The sequence below is a fragment of the Syngnathus floridae genome, chromosome 8, assembly GCF_059516105.1.
Source record: "Syngnathus floridae isolate MCC-2025c chromosome 8, RoL_Sflo_1.0, whole genome shotgun sequence".
In the NCBI taxonomy this organism is placed as follows: Eukaryota; Metazoa; Chordata; class Actinopteri; order Syngnathiformes; family Syngnathidae; genus Syngnathus; species Syngnathus floridae.
In genome coordinates, this window is record NC_142420.1 from 8,936,940 (window position 1) to 8,955,817 (window position 18,878).

An 18,878-nucleotide genomic window follows, 5' to 3' on the forward strand; every position below is an offset into this window, starting at 1 on the left:
CGTGACTCGACATTCTGACGGCTAAATAGACTTCAACTTTACAAAAAGGAACCCCGAGGGTAGTCTGACGCTGTACCATTACGTATTACAATTGGCAATCTCCACCGCTGTATTGCATTTTTCTGCCAAAATCGATCCACCCTATAAACTTTTTTCCCCTTACACTAATCAACACAATATTCAGGACCCAATTTGCTCAATATAACTGGCCAAAGCTAAAGACGGGTTATTTTTTTCGTACAAAAACGTCCACTATAGTATCGACTTTGTTTCATTCGCGTTCTTGTTTCCAAGGCAAACACGCGTTTTCTTTAAGAAGTTTCAACATTTGTATTTTCAATTAAAACACTAAATAAGGACTCTACTCTCTTAATTGCCAAACTCGCTTGCACCGTTGCAACTAAACACATTTACTAATCTGAAATAAGGTAAAGAAATACATAACACACTTGCAGGATGACAGCAAATGTGCCTACTGGGAAGCAAAATCATTGTGGCATTTTTTTCCTTCAACAGATACATCAGCTATTAGTTTCCTCCAGTGGCTGCATCATTAGAGTAGAAGCGCCACATTTATTCCCTTAAAAGGAAATCCTTAGAACCCCGCCTCCTGCCTAAGGGAGGGAATGGATATTCTGACAGCAACAGTTATTCCTGGAAACAGAAGAACTCTGCTTTAACATCAAAATTGAAACTTCATGGTGCTAACCCAGGCATACTGAGAGGAACATCTGGATGTAAATGGTCAAAGTAGCAGTCATGGCAGTTCATTTTTACCTTCATGCTGTTGCACAAATATGTTTTTAATAAATGTTATTTAAAAACGGATGAGTCAATTGAATAGAAGCTCAAAGTTGAATATTTATTGCATCAATATTACAGAAGTTAATTTTATGGTATTTACTACTCAAAGCACAGAGGCAAGCAGAACTTACACTAAATTGATCAACCTGCAATCCCTTCTATACAGACTCTCATTTATAATTACTTGAACTGGCAAGGTTTGGATGATGCTAACCATATAAATAATAAATACTCTCAATAAAAAATTACATTCATTTATACGGAAGGAATCACACTCAGCTGCCAATGAGATGAGAAATAAAGTGATTCCGATAAGCCCGTTTTGTATAAATTTGATTAAATTGTTGATGACGACTGACAATAAAACGCAACATCCAAATAAATAAGAGGCCAAAAAACAGGAAACAATAAATCACATCTTAATAGGTCAAACTTTGATGTTCATTAGCAGAATTCAAGGCAAAAGTAACACCTTCACAATCACTTATCAAACACTTTCTGTCAGCCATATTGGTCAAGGGGCGGTTCATTCCTAGTTGATTTTATTAAAGGCTCAAAATCTAATCTTGATTACGACCACTAAAACACTAAATGTAGAACACTCAAAAGACATATATGGAATGAAAGAAATGTTAAGTGGATGAAAAATTATATAATGGGGTGGTCCAAATACAGAGATTGTAATGGGAATGATGAATGAATTTGCCCATTGATGATTGAATTACCAGAGTAAAAAACAAACAAACTTCAAAACAAAATCTCAAGCTAAGGGCTGCAAAAAAAAATAAAAAAAAATTACCTAAGTACTAGATAAGTTCAGTTTTTTATAATGCCTTGGGAGCTTCACCTCCTGGAAAAGTTTAGCTGCATTAGGAATGAATGAATACTGCACCATATAATCTGTATTATTGTCACAGTATAAGAAACACACTGTATTATCAACTTGCAATTTGTTAGACCATTAAGTCTTATAATGAAAAAAACTCAGATTTAGTTTTTTATGATATGTAATATGTTTGTCAGTATACATTTTTGTCCCCTCTATTTTGCCCTTCAAATTATTGTTACTTCAAAGTCATATGTCCACGTTTCCAGACCTCTGATGTTGGTCTATCTGATTCCAGACCAACTGTGGAGATAAGATCCCCAGCCTGAGCCTCGAGTCCCCGACGCCTCCTCCTCGCCTGCACACCACACAGCAGAGAGCACACAATAGAACCTCTGTATACTGTATAATTTCCTACAATTGTCAAGAGAACATAAACACTGTGTAGTTCTCATCTACCTTGTGCAATGGCAGCCAGTTTGCTTTTCTCATCTGGGCTGAGCTGTAACATGGTGTGAATGACAGGAAGCAGAGCCTGCCTCTCGCTGCCTGACCGCAGGAAGATGAACTGCAGCAAAACGTTCTTTAGATACTCCAGGTTGGCTACACTCTTCTCCCGTTCCTGGTTACGCTCCAACCGACGTACTTCACTCTTCAACAACTGTAGAATTACAAGACATCAACAAGAGCATTAAAAACAAAAACAAAAAAAACAAAAAAAAACCCTTGTAATTTTGGTCAACGGCGCAAGCCGTAGTTCCAGCGATGACGTCATAACTAAAATGGCTGCGCCCTATGTTTGGGAGGAATCAAGTTTGCTCAAATTCGTTTGGTAAACCAAGGTGACTGGCTGTAATATTCTGATTCCACGATCCATTCTAATTATTGGCTATTTTATTCACATATCTTATACCAAAACTTCGATCAATATTCAAAATGAGTTTACTGAGAATTTGCGGCGCATTATCTCCGCTCCGAGCGATCGCCACCCTGCAAAAACCACGGTCAAAACTTCCAGACAGCGGTGTGTCTATCCAGCTTACGAACGTGTGTTTTGGCGGACTGAGGCAACATGTTTTCGCACACCGTGACTTTTGCACATCCACCCAGCCCTCCAGAGACGTCACCCTGTTCCAACACGACAGAACGGGCTTCTTCCGCCTCCTCGCTGTCTTCTGCGGGGGGCAGTTTGCCTTCTGGGCGTACCTGGCTCACTTCGCCTACACCGGCCTCAGAGATACTGGGAACGCCCGGGAGAAGGAGAAAAGAAAGATCCCCTCCAGCACCGCTTTGGGTGGGATATGGAGTTTTGAAATGAACCTTGGATCTAGCACCTGGAGGTACAGCTTCACGCTAGGATGTGTGACAATAGGAGCGGGCATAGTGGGACTGGGAATTCTATTTGGTCGGCGCTCTGTCAGTCAGGTGGTTTTGCACCAAGGTGGAAAGATGGTGTCAGTTATGACACAGTCACCTCTGGGAATGGGCCACGGCCGGAAAATAACGATCCCGTTGTCCCAGGTTGCCTGTCATGCCCACAGACAGGAGTCCCCCTCATTCATCCCCCTCAAAATCAAGGGACACAAGTTCTACTTTCTGCTGGACAAAGAGGGCAGGATGAACAATGTTAAACTTTTTGATGTAACTGTTGGTGCATACCGTCCTCTATAAACAATTCACTGTTTTGCCTCAAATAGTGGATGGGATTTATCTACTCAACTGGTGAGACATTTGCCAAAGAGAAGCCCTTTATCTGTAAAAATGTATTTGAATGATCTATTTTCTCAAAATCGGAACAAGTTAATCATTGGCATTGATGTCTATACATACAGGCCTAATGATGTTATTAAATTGTTGCATTATGGAAAGATGTTAAGTTTAAGAATGAGGAACATTAAAAGACAACTGTGAACGCAATATTAATTGTAGTTTCAATTGAAACGTGGTAGCATTTTTATGTTTATGTTCTCTTACTACCACAAAGAGTAAGTGAATGCAATAAGTGAATGGGAATTGGCAGATGAATGACGACGTGTGACGTCTGGTGTGATCGAAAAAATAATGATGCAACAGTGGCAACTGTTTCAAACAGAGTATGCAAGCAAAACTGACTGTGAAACTTACCCATGTCACCACAAATCATTGCTTTACTCCCCATTGTGAGTTTGACTCAAAAGGGTGTAAACATGCTGCACTGCAAAAGTATTAGCTCACTTACATTGATCTGCTCCATGAGAACAGCGTTGGTAGCCTCAGTTTCATGCAAGAGGCTGTTCATGTGCTCTAGACTGCGTGTGGCCGTGCTCAGCTTGTGACTCAGCTCCTCTTTGGTGGGCTCGACAGTCCACACGAAGGGCTCTGGAGACCAAACCCAAGTCATGTTAATTTCAAAATGAATAATGATAAACCAAAAGATTCATTTAATCACCAGATGAGGCTGCAGTAATAGCATTGGATTTTTTTTTTTAATCAATGATAAATTGATTTCATGACTGCAAATCTTGCTTTGAACCCACCTTGCTTGGGGTCGGGTGACATGAGAAGGTACTCCAGAGATGCAGGGGAGGTGCTTTCATTCTCGGTGGTCTCCATGCCTTCACACTCCTCCCTGGCCATAGACTGGAGGTCACTCGTGGAAACTGGTCCCAGCCCTGCCTGATTCTGGTCTGTAGTTCTGCGCTGAGCATCAAGGGATTTCCGGCTGGACTGGACCAATACGGTGTCTGAAGAGCAGCCATGGTATGCATTTTGAATATACAGTATGTAAATCAGAATTTAACTGTAAAACCTTATCCTGCCATCCTGATGTTTGTTTTTACCAATTCTATGTAGAATTTCTACTTTTTTGTTTTATATAAATACAACATAAGGGGGCAGCAGATACAAATTCAGCTCGTCCACACTGACACCCGGTAGGGCAGAAAAGACGTTGGTGGACAACAGAGACGATTGTGATAAATGAAGCTGGATGACGAGCTCAGTCAACGTCTCCACCTCTGCCCTACCTAAAAAAGTCTAAGTCTAAAAGCATTTACTAAGTAGGCTTCGCAATCACGGGAAGATTCGTAATAACACCTCTGAAAATATTGATTGAAAACCACATTTTCACATTGTGGCTGGTACACTAAATAAAAATCAATTATGCAGTATTAAAAAAAACAAAAAAAAGAGATGAGCGGGACATGTACAAAATTAAACTTGAACAGCTTATTCATGAATTTCGAATTTTGACATGCAGACACTGCTTACCAGTAAAAGGCATCAAGCTGTTATCAATTAGTGGTGGCAGAGTGAAATACGACTTTAGTTAGGACTAACATTGAGCCTATCTTCACAGCCTGGCATGCATGCGCGAGCCACTAATGATGCGTCCGTCCAGATGTCACGGCGGGCCGCTCGCCACACTGAGAGGCGGGATCGTTGCAGAGCAGTCACCGACACCTGACGTTTTTCAAGCCCTCTCTGCTCGTGTGTGTGTGTGTGTTGCTGTTTTGACTCTATGTGGCAGCTGTGTGGGAAGTGATGAATGCGCTTCCAACCGATAAACACGCCAACGACCTGCCATCCGTACTTCTCTCTTGCATCATTTCTCTCATGGAATTAATAAGAGAGAAAACTTCAAACCCTTGATGATTTCTTTGGGACCAGCAGATGGTTCTGTTTTGGTTATGTTGTCTCGGATTTTTTCTTTTTTTTTTTTTTAAGCGCTACTTTCATTATCATGTTTTCTAAGTCATCTAAGCTGAGATCAGCTTCAAATTTCTTTCATATACTCACTATTCTGACTCTGGAGGTTGAAGAGCTGCTCCTCGACACGGGTCAGCTGACCCTGCAGCGTCTCGACTGTGGCACGGTGCTCGTCCTGCAGCTTCCTCAGCTGCTCCCTGTGCGTCTGTCGCTGGGCCTCTATCTGGGAAGATGAGTCAGCTTGAGCCTGAGCCAACTCTGACCGCAGATCAACGTTCTCGGACTGCACCGACAGCAGTCTAGAGTAGGAGAGAGAACGGGAATATGAACGTAAGCTTTAGTATTCAGAGGGAGCATTCAACAGAAGATCATGTTAACTCACGACAGCGGCAAACTGCAAAAGGGGCTCACCTCTCTCGTAGGTCAGCCTCCTTGCTAACATTTTCCTGCAGGATTTTATTATGACGCTCTAAAAGCGTGTCATGCTCAGTCTGGAGCTGCTGCAGCTCTACTGTGCTGCTTTGGAGAGTCTGCTGACTCTCTTCCAGTCTGGATCTCAGCTGGTCCACCTGAGTCAACAACTGCTCTCTGACAGACACGCAACACATTCACGTCAGTCATCAAACGAGTTATTTTGGAAGCACTTCTCATATAGATGTCAAACCACACGGATGTTCTTGTAGTTGGCCATGTTTAGTTGTGGTCTTTTTTTCTTTCTTACCTTTCTAGCCTGCTGGCGTCACTTTCTCCCTGCCCACTGAGCTTGCTCTTTTGCTGTTTTAATACATTGTGTACCCGAACCTTATAACTCTCAAAGTCCTCAGTGGTTGCCACAAGTTCAGCCTAGAGACAACAAATATGTGGTCAATAAGACAATTGTTTGCTTTCACAAGAACATCTTGGCTAACATAGTATTTTTTGTTGGGATGTGAATTTGTTTGTGTGTGTGTGTGTGTGGAGGGGGGGGGGGGGCATCATAAAGATCTTTAAATATTGGTGATAGAAATGAATGGCTTACAGTTTTATAATAAAATCGTAAAGTAACAAAAAAAAATTGCAACAGTGAGCTGTCATCAAAACATTTCTTTCTTATGTTCGTCTGCAGGAAAGTAGTGAAGAGATTAAATTACCCCCCGAAGCAATGCAGGGGAAAACCAGTGAGTTGATCTCAAGTAATCGAAGATGGGCTTCCATTGAGAATCCACTGAACGTTAAGGTGTCAAATAGATTGTGTGAATGTGTTTTGTACCTTAGCAATGTCTCTCTCCTGCTGCAGACTGTTGATTTGCTGCTGCAGGGAACTGCTGGTCCTTTGTTGTTGCTCCAAAGCAGACCTGAGCTGGTCCTGCAGGCGATGCCGCTCAGCGGTGAGGTCACACACCTCAATCTTACATGAAAACAAACATATGACTTATAAATGTTACGTTTGGAGCTAAAATGCCAAAATGGTGATATTATAGATGTCTTACTTTGGTGCTTTCTAACTGTTGCTGGTTAGCCTCTAGTTCTCCTCTTAATGAGGCTTGCAACAGTGCAAGTGAGTTTTCCTGTTGGTGGAAAAATGTCATTATTTGTGATAGCACATTCCTACTCAATCTTCCCAATAACAACGACTTTGCCGCCCAAGGTTACATCATAACCATTCAGCAGCGCATAAAGATGGCAGTCGAACAGACCTGCTTCTTGGCATCGGCCAGCTCTTTTTTAGATTTCACCAGCAACTGTTTGATTTTGGAGGTTTTCTCTTCCCCTTGCTCCAGCTGGGATTTTAAAGTTTCTGGGCACAAAAATAACACAGAAGCAAAAAAGATAGACTAAAACATGTACTGTTGTAAAAAAACACATTAGTGAAGAACAGGAATGATCTCAATATGACTGAAATGACACAAAGGCCATAAAACATGCCAATTTCTTGTTTCAGCATTTCCTCCTTCTCGCTCAGTTTGATTATTTGAGCTTTGAACTCCTCAGATGCTTCATCGTTTTCAGCGAGTTTGGCGTTGAGTTCTTTGACCAGACGTTCGTAGTCGGCCATCTCCATGTCTAACAGCGAGTTCTGCTGCGCCTCCTAGTCAGACAACAGAAGCAGAGATGGAAATTGTCATTATGAAATGTTTTCTATTTGCGGTGCTTATTTGACACAGATGGTGCAATGCAGTCAGTTTCCAGATCAAAAATCCTGACAGCACTAAGAATGTGGACAGGACACTGTGAAAAGTGGAGCCTGCCGGCAGCCTTCGTGTAAACGTCCATCCTGTCAACGTCTCAGCTAATGGAAAAACAGCAGCGCTTTCCTTTGCTGTGGGCTAACATTTGTCCTCTTTCTCTCTCTGGAGAGTTACTGCTGTAGCTGCGGGCCGGCCATCACCGGTCATGGCACTTGACTGAAGAACTCCTCTGAGACAGGGGGAGTCTAAAAAGCTGTGTGTCTTAGTGAATTGTTAGACCTTGCGTAGCTGCTCCAGTTCCTGGGCGGCGTGCTGGCACTGCTGCTGTTGTTTGCTGAGCTGAGCTTTCAGCTCATCCACATCCTTCGTGGCTCTTGACAGCTCCTGAAATTCATGCCAAAGGTTTAAACGTACATTTATTTTAATCAACTTCAGTAGGTGTACGTGGTTATTCTATGGATGTAAAAAAAAAAGATAGATTTAAAATGAATTGCCTTTAGTGGCCACAAGATGGTGGTAAAGCACTACTGATACCAAAATGAAACTTCTCAACTCACTTCTACCTATTTCCTTGACACCAAATACCACCAAAAGGTTCACTGTAAAAGATTTTCTAATGGCAGTTTATTAGAACCACAGACCACAGACATAACTTCTACCTTGCTCTTTTGTTCTCTCATTGCCTTCTCTGCCACGAAATCTCGCTCTAGAGTGGCTGAGTGCTTTTGCAGCTCTTGGATCTGAGCTTCAATCTGCTTGACCGTGTTCCTGGACGTCTCCAAAGCAGCCAGAAGGTCCTCCTTCTCGCTACGAATCAAGTTGACCTGTAAATCCAAACATATTGTCTTGTTATGATTATCAGAAATGATCTTTGGTCTGCTTGCAAACAGTCACAAGCTAGATGTGCCCATTTCTGTCAATATGTCTTCTGAAATCCACTAAGACGCTTAACGCTGAGAAACAACAACAACTTGAATGGTTCAGCTGGAGAAATGCTAATGAGCGTATATATTCTACGTCTGCACAACAACATTTGAAAATCATTGGTGCAAATCTGACAGCAGCAGACTCTACGGGCTCCCACTGCAAGGAACACTGAACCAGCAAGCGCCTTCTCCTCATCATCTGTCAGCCAAACATTGACACTACGGTTAGTAAACAGAGATGTCCAGATGTATTCTGAATTCCCTGACTGGCTTCCCGTCTGCCTTTTTCCCTCTGAGACCGATGAGCACACGCAGAAAAAGCAACCACGTCCTTCGAAAAAGACGCTACACGGCAGATGGAAGCTTTTCTGTGCTCCATTTACCTGCCTGTGCTTCTCACTGCAAAGAGACAGTTATGAGTTTGGGCGAGAGGAGTGCTCAGTCTATATAAACTAAATTCCTCCCGGGCTCACCCACTCCAATCTGATGGGCCATTTGTGAGTGCCGCACTGCCAAGCATAACTGGGTAAAGTGTCGGCGGCTGTAAATAGGAAGGTGACATATGTGAGAAGTATTGGAGGCGTGCTAGCGGGAGAAACGAGTTAGCAGCTAGTGTGAGCGCTTTGTAACGTGTATGCTGGCACTTCAACATGTATTTGTGTTACCTGTGTGACAGTACTGTTGAGGTGTTTGCCCAGGTCGGCGATCTGTCTCTCTGCTGCCTGGACCTTCTCTCTCTCTTTATCCAGTTGCTCCGTCTGCTTGTCGTAATCGATCTGCAGGTTCTACGTACGCACACAGCATCTCAGTTATGACCTGCATTTACATTTGAGTCGGGGACTCGGCGGTCATTAGATGCGAGTCAGTGATTTTGTTTATACTGAAAGGAGCTGGCAGGTTTGGTGCAATTTAAGACAATACCTTGTAGCCTTCAGCACCATGGATGATGTCCTTCATTGAAATGTTCATTTTCTCTCGCTCTGCCATTAGAGATGCTATTTCCTCTTTGAGGGTTGCAACCTGCAAAAGAAAATTGTGCAACTCCATTATTTGTTTTCTCTTCAGAAATCTTGGCATTGTCATTTTTAATTGAGTTTAAGTGAATTTCTTCAAGTCATATAAATTTCCCATACCTCTTTTTTAGTGGTGTCCAGCTCCTTCCTTGCTTTGACAGCCACTGCCTTGAGTTTGCTCGTCATCTCCTCCTTCTCTTTGTTGTGCTTCTCCAATGCAGCTAAAAGAAGAATTCTCAAGAGTCTAGCAATAATGCTCCACAAATCAAAGGAAGTCACTAAATTCCTATTCACCCCCTATTGAATATCATTTTGATTAGTCACAATTGAAAAATGGGTAATTTCCATTTTGTATTACCGCTCGTGAGATGACTAGAAGCAAACAAATAATTAACTAGCTAAATGAATCAATGAATAAAATATGTAACATAATAATAGAACATTTCATATTGTAACGTAAATAATTAACTCACTACTTCTGCGGATCCCTTACTATTTGTCGTTTTGTTTTTAACATGAAAAATACAACCTCGTAAATTTTGCAGCGGTAAGATGAGTATGGTAAACAAGAGCTGTTTTGTTTGGGGACTAAACGAAGAGCAAGGCTTCTAAAAAATGTGTTAGCTTCAAAGGGAGTACCATACCTATTTTCTGGGTAAAATCCGTGGATTTGTTTTCTTCTGCAGCAGATTTGGCGGCCGAATCCTGAGAGAGTTACAGGGTACAAAAAGAAGACGAAAATAAACATTTGTCCGACTGCCGTTAAATTGAGAACATGAGACTATTCACTGACCTGCAGAGCAGCCAACTCGGCTCTCAACTGTGATATTTCGGAGTCCTTGTCCACCAGTTGTTCTTTCAATTCTGTCCGTTCTCTCTCCATAACGTCAACGTCGGTCTGAACCTTTTCTTCCTTCTCTTGGGACATGAGATTTATTTGTTTTTGCAACATTTGATTCTCAGCATGCATTTTCTCATTGAGTGACTTCATATCGTGTAGATCCTTCAGCAGCCCTTCAGCATCCCTCGTCGTCTCCTCCAGGTCGGCTCTCAGCGTGTCCCTCTCCAGATGCAGAGCCCGCAGATCGTTTAGCGTGACCTCGGAATGTCTTTCTTCTCGAGCCTCTTCAAGACTGCTCCTCAACAGGTTTCTCTCTTTTTCTAGCTCTTCTAAGCGCATTTGGAGCTCTGCAATTTCTTCCTTTGTGTTTTTGAGGGCTTCAAGCTGAGCCTCAAGTGCTGCTTCTTCTGCCAGAGAATTTACAGTTGCTTCAAGGTGACTTTTTTGGGAAGACTGCTGCTCAAGTTGAGCTTCTAATGTAACTAACTTGGAGCTCATACGTTCTTGCTCATTCTGGGTTTGGGAAAGTGTACTTAAAGTCCCTTCCAGTTTTTGGTGGAGGCAGGCATTTTCTGACGAGATGTCTTTAAGAGTCATCTCTGAAGAGGATATAGCCTCCTGCAATCTGCTCACTTCTTCTTTCAGACTTGCCTCCATCTTGTCCCTCTCTTCCTTTAAAAGCTGCATTTCATTCACCTTCTCAATTTTCAACATTCTCAACTCCCTTTCCGACTCATCTTTCAGTAGTTGCGCTGCCTGCTTCTCCTCCAGCAGGCTCTCAATGTCTTTGTCCTTTTCATTTTTAAGATCCTGTATGGCTTCTTCTCGGAGTAGCAGCAGAGATTGCGTTCGGTCTCGCTCTTCAGTCAGCGTGTTCACTATCTCATTTAGGTCTTCGGTCATGTTTTCTTTTATTTGCAGCTGAGAGAGGATCTCCTCATTCTGCCTGGTTAGCATTTCCACAGACTCATTGAGCTCCTGCACTAAGTCTATCTGAAGCTTTTGCTCATCAGCATTGTGACTTTCAAGTTGGAGTTTAAGGTCTTCCACGGTCTGCATCAGAATATTTCTCTCCTCTGTAATCTCTCTGACTTTTACTGACAATTCTTCCTTCTCTTGGCCGAGTTGCTCAGTCTGGTATTGGAGGTTAGCACCTTGTTCCTTCATGGCGTTGTACTGGAGAACAAAATCGTTTGTTTTCTGACCTAGTTCTCTTTCCAGGTTTTGCAGTATGTCCTTTATGTGGTTGAAATCAGCCAGAGCAGAGTTCCTCTCTCGGGTTAAGGCCTCACATTGGGCCCTGAGCTTCTCTTGCTCATCCTGTTCCATTGAGTTTTGGTCTTGGACCGGCTCCTTGGAATTACCTGACACATTTGTCTCCAACTCGACATTCATGACATTTAGGGTTGTCGTTGTTGGCTCACTCTCCCGATTCATCAGCAGCTCAGTAATTTTGAAGTCCATCTCCTCTCGCTCCATTTGGAACTCATCTTTGACTCGCTCCAGCTCTGCCTCCAGCTCGCTTTTCACATTACTGAGCAGGGTGAGCTCATCTTGCAACATTGTGTTGTGAGCTTGAAGGTCCTCCAGAGCCGCTTTCAGTCTTCCGTCTTGGGTCACCTCGCCGTCAACCTGGCTGGAGTCAGCTTGACTGCGTGCCGACAGCGCCAGCATTTTGGCGATCCCCGAACTGCGACCGGGTTCTTCGTCTTCCTCTTGGACATCCTGGAGGTAGCTATCTGGATAAATGACTTGTAAACATTAGTTTCTCATACAAAAATGTGCTCAAACAAAAAACAAATTACAAATAAGAAGTTCATTTGAAACTTTGTTGTACCTTTGAGTGCCAGCTGTTCAGTCAGCTCTTCCTGTAGCAATAGAAGACGCTCCCTCTCAATCTCGCAGTCCTCCTCCAAAGCCCTCAGCTCTTCCTCGTGCTGCAGACTCCTCTGAGTCAACTCTTCTTTCAGGTTCTCAATCTCCTGCTGGGCTTCAGTCAGCACGTTTTGGTGACTTTCTTGTAGCTCAGCGATCTCTTTGGCGTTTTTCTCTTGGATTTCTTCCAGTTCCGCTTGAAGAGTCTTAAGATGAGCTTCCAGGGAGCATTTGTCCTCTTCTGCATGACATTTCCCACTGGGTTCCTCAGTTAGGTTCTGTTTTTCTCTTTCACTGTCTACCTCTCTGTCGCAGTCTTCTCGCTCTTTGAGCAATTTCTGGAAATATGCGACCTCATCTTGGTGTTTACTGTTGGATTCCTCAATGGTGGACTTTAGAAGGTCAATGGTTCGTTTGTGGTCTTCAATGGCTTGTCCAAGTTCTGTGACATCATCCTGCAAAGAACAAGTGTTGGATTCAGTTCTACACGGAACAATGAATACATCAGATTAAAATCATGTCTTCCTAAAACTCCAATTTTAATAAATAGGCATTTCAGATAACCTTGGCAAGTTGCTTGGTGTGCTCCAATTCTTTACGGGACAAAACAAGACTTTGCTGGGTTTCTGCCTTCTCCAGTAATAATGCATCCATCCGTTCAGTCAGCTCCTGTCACACAATTTATGAACAGTACAAGATTAATTAAATATCTACTATAGGATGATATACAATGTTGACATTCTGATATGAAACCTGTATTAATGCGGCATCATCTGAAATGTTGGCAATGTGTTTGGAATGTTCTTTGAGGCCTTCAACTTCTTTCTCCAAATCTGAAAATACATATTAGGTTAAACACTGCAAGAGACTCATTAGCTCTAGCCCGGTAATAAGCATATGGTCACCTGCACATCTGCTCTTCATCTTTTGTAAAGCAGACATCTGCTTTTTGGTAAATTTAATAAGATCATCTTTGGACAATGTGTCCAGCTAAATGGTAGGCAAGAAGAAATAAGACTGTTTAACAAAATCAGTGTATCAATCATTGTCTGCACATATTAACAAAAACATGTGAAATGTAATTGTGTCTTTACACAGTTTAAAAGCGCAATAACCTTTGACTTGGGTGCACTGGCTGGCGGTGAAGCCACATTTTCCGCTACTGTGCCTCCAGGATCCTGTGAAAAAGCGATGTCACAGTGATATAAAGTTACAAAGTACGGAAAAAATGACGCATGCATGTGTATTTACGTTTTTGGTTTCCTTTAGAGTGGAGTTTCAGAAAGTACCAGCACAAACAACTGCAGAGCTTCCTTATGAGTTTAACTTGAGTTCCCTTGAAATATATTTCCAGTTCTGTTTTAGTTGGTAGCAGAAGTGGGTAAAACATGCTACATTTACTCTTTTACATTTACTTCTGTATGTTTTGGGATAAATTGTACTTGTCAGAGTAGATTAAATGTAACATACAAACTTATACTCCTCATCATATCTAGTTGAATAATGACTTTTCTCACAGGAACTTTGATTTCGTTTCAATTAACACATTTCTTCAACGTAAGCGACAGTGCAATATTCCTAATGTATAGTTATATTTACAAACATGACAGAAAATGACATCATAAAAGCAAAACCTCGCGAATAAAGTACTGACAGTAGCTTTTGAAAAGTTTTTTTTAAAAAGATTTTTTTCCAAAGGTTTTGCAAACGATTCCATCAAGCAAGACCGACTACTTGCCATCATGTATAAACACGCAATTAGGTGTAAAAATGTATGTAGAAATATTTTTTTAAACCAAAAATGTTTTTATTTTTGTACATGGTGTTATCGCGATTGATATTACTATCTCGGCAAATTATTATATAAATTCGGCTTCCAACATGAGTACCCGCAAAGATAATAGCACAGATAGACTAAGTTATCCCACTTCGCGTTTATTGTATTGTTAAATATTATTTAACTCCTTGCTCTGAATGTCAGTCAAGCAAATTCTATCCAGGTCATTCACTTACCTCCATTTCAGTCTACAATTTGTTTAATATCCTTTAAATCACCTCACAGCCACGACACGATCACAATAAAGCTGACCGAACACGTTAAATGAGGTATACTTATTAATTTCAGATTCCTTTCAGAGTTAATACGACACGAATGTCACTGTTTTGGTTTTGAGTTATGCTCTCGAGTGCTCCATGGTGTTAGTGGATTACTTCCGCAATCGTCGACCGAGTGACGTCAGCACGTCCTTCGTCACACCCCTCAAGAGGAGCGTCTGTTGATTTAGGAATTTATCGGTTTTGTTTTTAATATCAGTGATTATAAATGTATTCAAAATGACAATTACGCATTTATATTGTTTATTTCATACATCTCTTATATTTTAGAAAAAAATGAAAATGATCAAACTACCCTCTGAACACTACCACCAATACTTGAACACATCATTCAATCAGTGGGTCTTAATGAATTAAAAGGGCACACTATTAGGAACTGTAGCAAAACACTTCACTAAAATGTCACTTTTTGTGTATGCAATTACACTCAAGAACAAGAAAGATGTTGTTAGAGTCTGAAAGGAAGGAGTGTTTACATACCCTAATGCTACAAACCTGGTGGATGCTGTGTAGCTGCCTCAGTATTCCCATCACGTAAGAGCCAATTTCATCTACTGAATATGGAGACTGTTTTGACATGAATGATAGAACTGACAGAGGGAGCTTAGCAAGATGCCTCTCATCCTGACAACTATTGGATGCATTGGGCAGAGGGGCAGGCGCTCTGCTGACTCCCTGTCTCTTCAGGAAGCGACCGTTTCTGTATCTACCCGGGTCAGGCCCATCAATCACAAGCCCGCTGTGCTTCCTCCCTGGGCATCGAGCAGTATTTTGCTGTCGCGTCTTCCCCTCTACTCCATCTAAAGTTGTCAGTCAGCGCTGGCAATGAATGGCCTGGTCAAGTTTATGTGGAGAAGGAACAGTTATTTTATTATTTTCTGTTTTTCTCGAAACAGTGAAATGGTGTAAAACTTGCATTGCGTCATACTAATTTGTTGATGAAAAAAAATAAAAAGAAGATAAAAACTCATGTTACCCTTAGATGCTCACTCAATAGGGCTGTTGAGCAGAATAGTTTGTGTCCCTCAAGATAAATCCCAGTTTGGAGGAACCTCCCCAAATTCCACTCTATTTGTTAAAAAAAAAAAACAGCTCGTTATCAACCCACTCAAAGGTGAATTTGTCATCCCCTCTTGACCTCCTTTTGCCCTGCCGCTCTAGTGCCCTCCACTTCCTTCTAATCAGTGAAAGGTGACTTTGGGGTGGGGGTGTTTGCTTATGTCACTGACCCCATCGAGTGTGATTGAAGCCCCTCCCGAAAGACTCTTTCGCCCAACTACGATGGATGTAAACAGCAAAGCTACACAATGTACAAAGCCATCCAAGTTTAAAGAAATGACTGCTCGCAAGTTGAAAGTGAAGGATCACGAGACTATTGTGCTCAGTATTTGCATGTTTCAATGACTTCACATTTTCCTTCACTGCCGCCTGCTTTCGTTTTCTCTCTGACATTTTTCTCTCGTAGACTGGCAGCACCATTAATGGAGCTGACATTTTAACATATAGCTTTGACATTTCACTGTGTTATTGTCGGAATGGAACCCTTGATTGTTCTTTTCAGTTTAGACCTCGAGAGAGTGTGTTTCCTAAAGAGCGACGCTTAAACTCCCCAAAGATGAATGACTCCTGGGCTGTTTGTTAATTATATGTCGGCTTGTTACGTAATAGGCTAATGGTTAATAAAGCCTCTACAGTATCAATAAATACAAAAGAAAATACGTATTATTACCGAGCTTATTTTTTATCCTATAAGCATGCAATATGAATAGCAGTCAACTCGACACAACACACCTTAAAAAAAAAAAAAAAAAAGACAGCCTTTCTCAGTCGGGCTCCTCACACTGATAAAAAAAATTAACGTTGAGTTTAAGTGATTTTAATATGTGAAAAAAACGAAATTTAACATTCTTATGTTACAAAATGGCCAACAATAAAGTGGGCGTGGGAATATTTGTGTAACCATATCTCTGAATCCCAAAAATTTAACTAAAATCTGAAATCATCCAACAATCGGTGAAATACTGGGATGTCTAATCGCAAGAATTTCCCAGTGCAGGCCTGAAGTCTGTCTATTATTGATGATGCATGCCAGCATGTGAGCTGTGCATCTGATCCAGCAACTCCAAAGAGTGGAGCTGACATTTATGTCCATGGTCATTCACTACAGACAAGGTGATGTTTTAAAACTTCACGTCACACTAATGAAATCATTTTTCGCTTCACCCTGCCGAACAGATGCGAGGAATAAGTGGAAAAGAAAAGGAAGAGCACGGGCAGCAGTTTTCTCTTCCTTGCCTGTAGCTTGCCAGTGTGTTGATTATAAATAGTTTGGTGGCTCAGCAGGAGAGTAACAATTCATCAAGACCAACCAGCGCAACCGGCATCCGTCTTTAAACAAACGGCTCAGTCTTGATTACCGGTGCTCACACCCAGTCAGCACCCTTGTGTCTACCTGTTTGCACAACACTTTACACATCCTGCACAAATGATTGATGAACTGTTTTACGTTTCCCGTACAATAGCTACATATTTACACATAAGGCTTATTCCTGGAAGTTTGCAAAAATATTGAGTAAGGCCATGATGTTGAACTGCTACAAATTCTTATGATGCAATAGTTTTTAACATGAAGTGTGATGTCATTTTTATCAACAGCAAGTTGCAAAATGGCCGCCCCGAGATGAATAAATTTGCTGCCCAACACACAATATTCATGGAAATACTGTGTTTAGACCATTTTCTGTAGTTAAACATCACAGTCTTTCGTTCCATATACAAACATATTTCCAGTGTTTAGGTGACTTATTAATAAAACATCAGGCTCAGGAGTGTCTGTCATTCATCAGTGTCATTGTGTCACCATAAAAGCTAATGGGCTTGTGTTATTCACTCAGCTTACCAGGGGCAGCCTTGAAGTGACAACCCGGTTGAATACATGGACCTCTTACAATGCATACACACATTTAAACACCAACACATGTACACTCCAGTAACCCCATGCTGGGGTTATTAACAATTATACATGCTATACAGTGATTGGATTTACTGAACAAATCTTTCACTATGTCAGTATTTCTTTCTGTCCATTTTCTATCTCTCCATCTGTCAGCCTAGTTGACAATCTAAACATTGGTCTGAGGCGGTGTGTATGTGCGTGAGCAGTTTGTGCCCATCGTGTCTGCATCGTAACGAGAATGAATTTCACGTGCGCTGTCTCACTTTCAATCTGAGCTAATGGAAGTGTTGGCTTAAAAAGCCCATCACTCAGCAGGAATACCGTATTGCAACAAACACTGGGCCAACCACTACATATTAAATACAACTACATTGTGACTACACTGAATTTCAAAATACATTTGGCTCGTTTTTATTTTACAATACAGGTTCACAAAGGTCACACGGAAGATTTTGTTAATCATAGAATGGAAAAACTGTATCCCCTGTGCATCTATCGTCTTTTTAATTTCTGCCTCCTTTGCATGTGCAGAAATCAAAAAGACCCGATTCAGCACAAATGTGCAAAACCTATCATTATGACTCCCTCATGACACCGAACAGGATGTGCTTAAACATACCATGGGTGATTATTATGATGATCTTCAGTAGCAAGAGCTCCAATTATGCTGTATAAGGCAATAGATGGGGAACCACCGTTGTTTCAGCAATTAAGCCACATTAGTCATTGTCAGAATATCCGGGCTTAACGGGATATAGGCACTCCATTAGTGGAATTACAGCAGCCTCATAGTACTCTAAGGAGCGACTGGAAATCTAGGGAAGTTAATGATCCCCCAAATGCTAATTTAGCACTTATGTCAGCCAAGAAATGCACAAATGGTGCAGTGAGGTATGTGAATGCTGAGAGACAAGCCTTCCCAGTAATTATAGATAAATATAAATGTAGATATAATTTGCTTTGTTACAGCTGCAGCTGTTTCGAAAGTACTATATAAATAAAATGAGTTGTGTTATTCATTGTCTTTTGTGAGCTAGTTATTTTTCTACCTTGACTCTTCAAAGAATCTCTTTGTGACATCAAGGCTGCGCTTCTGAATCATGAGTTACAATTTCTCTTTCATCCAACATCACAAGCTAGGAATTGGTTAAATATGCACAAAGTGTGTGAACTTGTAACAGTTTTAAGTCGAAATAATAAGGATGACATTTCAGGATTTGGCATTTTCCACACATGCGCCTGACCTGACATGGACAATGTCAGCCAAACAAGCGAGGTTTACTTTCAATTAGTTTAGTTGGGGTTCAAGGGCAAAGAAAATAGAAATTTGATTTCTGTTTTTGTTTCTTTCACCGAGGAGGCTCAAAAAAGGCATTTACAAGTGAACAGCCAGTCAGTCTCGTTAGCAAGTAGCAAAGTCTATGATCAAGGTGCTGCTGAAACATTAAGGTCATTTCGATGAAGTAAAAAAAAAAAAAAGTGCAAGTTCCCGTGTTAATGATGTCAAAGGTCAAGTGGCTGCTTAGTGATAAACGACAGTTCACCATAAGTCTGCGTATAATCATTCAAACTGAACTCCATAGTCTACAGCTCAGCTCTCTGGTGCAGTCAGCGTCTATAACTGTAATCATTACTCAACTTGAATGTTCCTCATACTTTTAATACCT

At 41.4% G+C, this 18,878-nt stretch overlaps 2 protein-coding genes across 2 annotated transcripts; one reads left to right on the forward strand and one right to left on the reverse strand.

Annotated features, from left to right (window-relative positions):
- Window positions 1-841: 841 nt before the first annotated feature.
- Window positions 842-14,377, reverse strand: gcc2 (GRIP and coiled-coil domain containing 2). The gene is made up of 24 exons (XM_088383258.1): window positions 14,154-14,377; window positions 13,256-13,318; window positions 13,046-13,130; window positions 12,894-12,973; window positions 12,705-12,809; window positions 12,103-12,595; window positions 10,218-12,004; window positions 10,069-10,129; window positions 9,545-9,645; window positions 9,333-9,431; window positions 9,077-9,196; window positions 8,145-8,309; window positions 7,765-7,869; window positions 7,223-7,385; window positions 6,994-7,094; window positions 6,787-6,864; window positions 6,567-6,704; window positions 6,039-6,160; window positions 5,729-5,905; window positions 5,408-5,616; window positions 4,147-4,353; window positions 3,849-3,988; window positions 2,090-2,291; window positions 842-1,988 (listed from the first exon to the last, which is right to left on the reverse strand). The coding sequence occupies exons 1-24, from the start codon at window positions 14,157-14,159 to the stop codon at window positions 1,915-1,917; spliced, it is 4,881 nt and encodes a 1,626-aa protein (XP_088239384.1). The 5' UTR covers window positions 14,160-14,377; the 3' UTR covers window positions 842-1,914.
- On the forward strand, window positions 2,380-3,547 carry tmem223 (transmembrane protein 223). Its single transcript, XM_088383259.1, has one exon. It carries the CDS (start codon window positions 2,567-2,569, stop codon window positions 3,299-3,301), a length of 735 nt encoding a protein of 244 aa, XP_088239385.1. The 5' UTR covers window positions 2,380-2,566; the 3' UTR covers window positions 3,302-3,547.
- Window positions 14,378-18,878: the final 4,501 nt, after the last annotated feature.

Bases quoted from the DNA above. Each gene is read 5' to 3' on its own strand.
- gcc2 (XM_088383258.1), bottom strand. The intron at 12,596-12,704 runs GTTATCTGAAAT...TGTTCTTTGCAG, and splicing joins ACACCAAGCAACTTGCCAAG to GATGATGTCACAGAACTTGG. The intron at 9,646-10,068 runs GTATGGTACTCC...TTCTTCTTTTAG, and splicing joins GGATTTTACCCAGAAAATAG to CTGCATTGGAGAAGCACAAC.
- tmem223 (XM_088383259.1), top strand. From the start codon at position 2,567: ATGAGTTTACTGAGAATTTGCGGCGCATTATCTCCGCTCCGAGCGATC.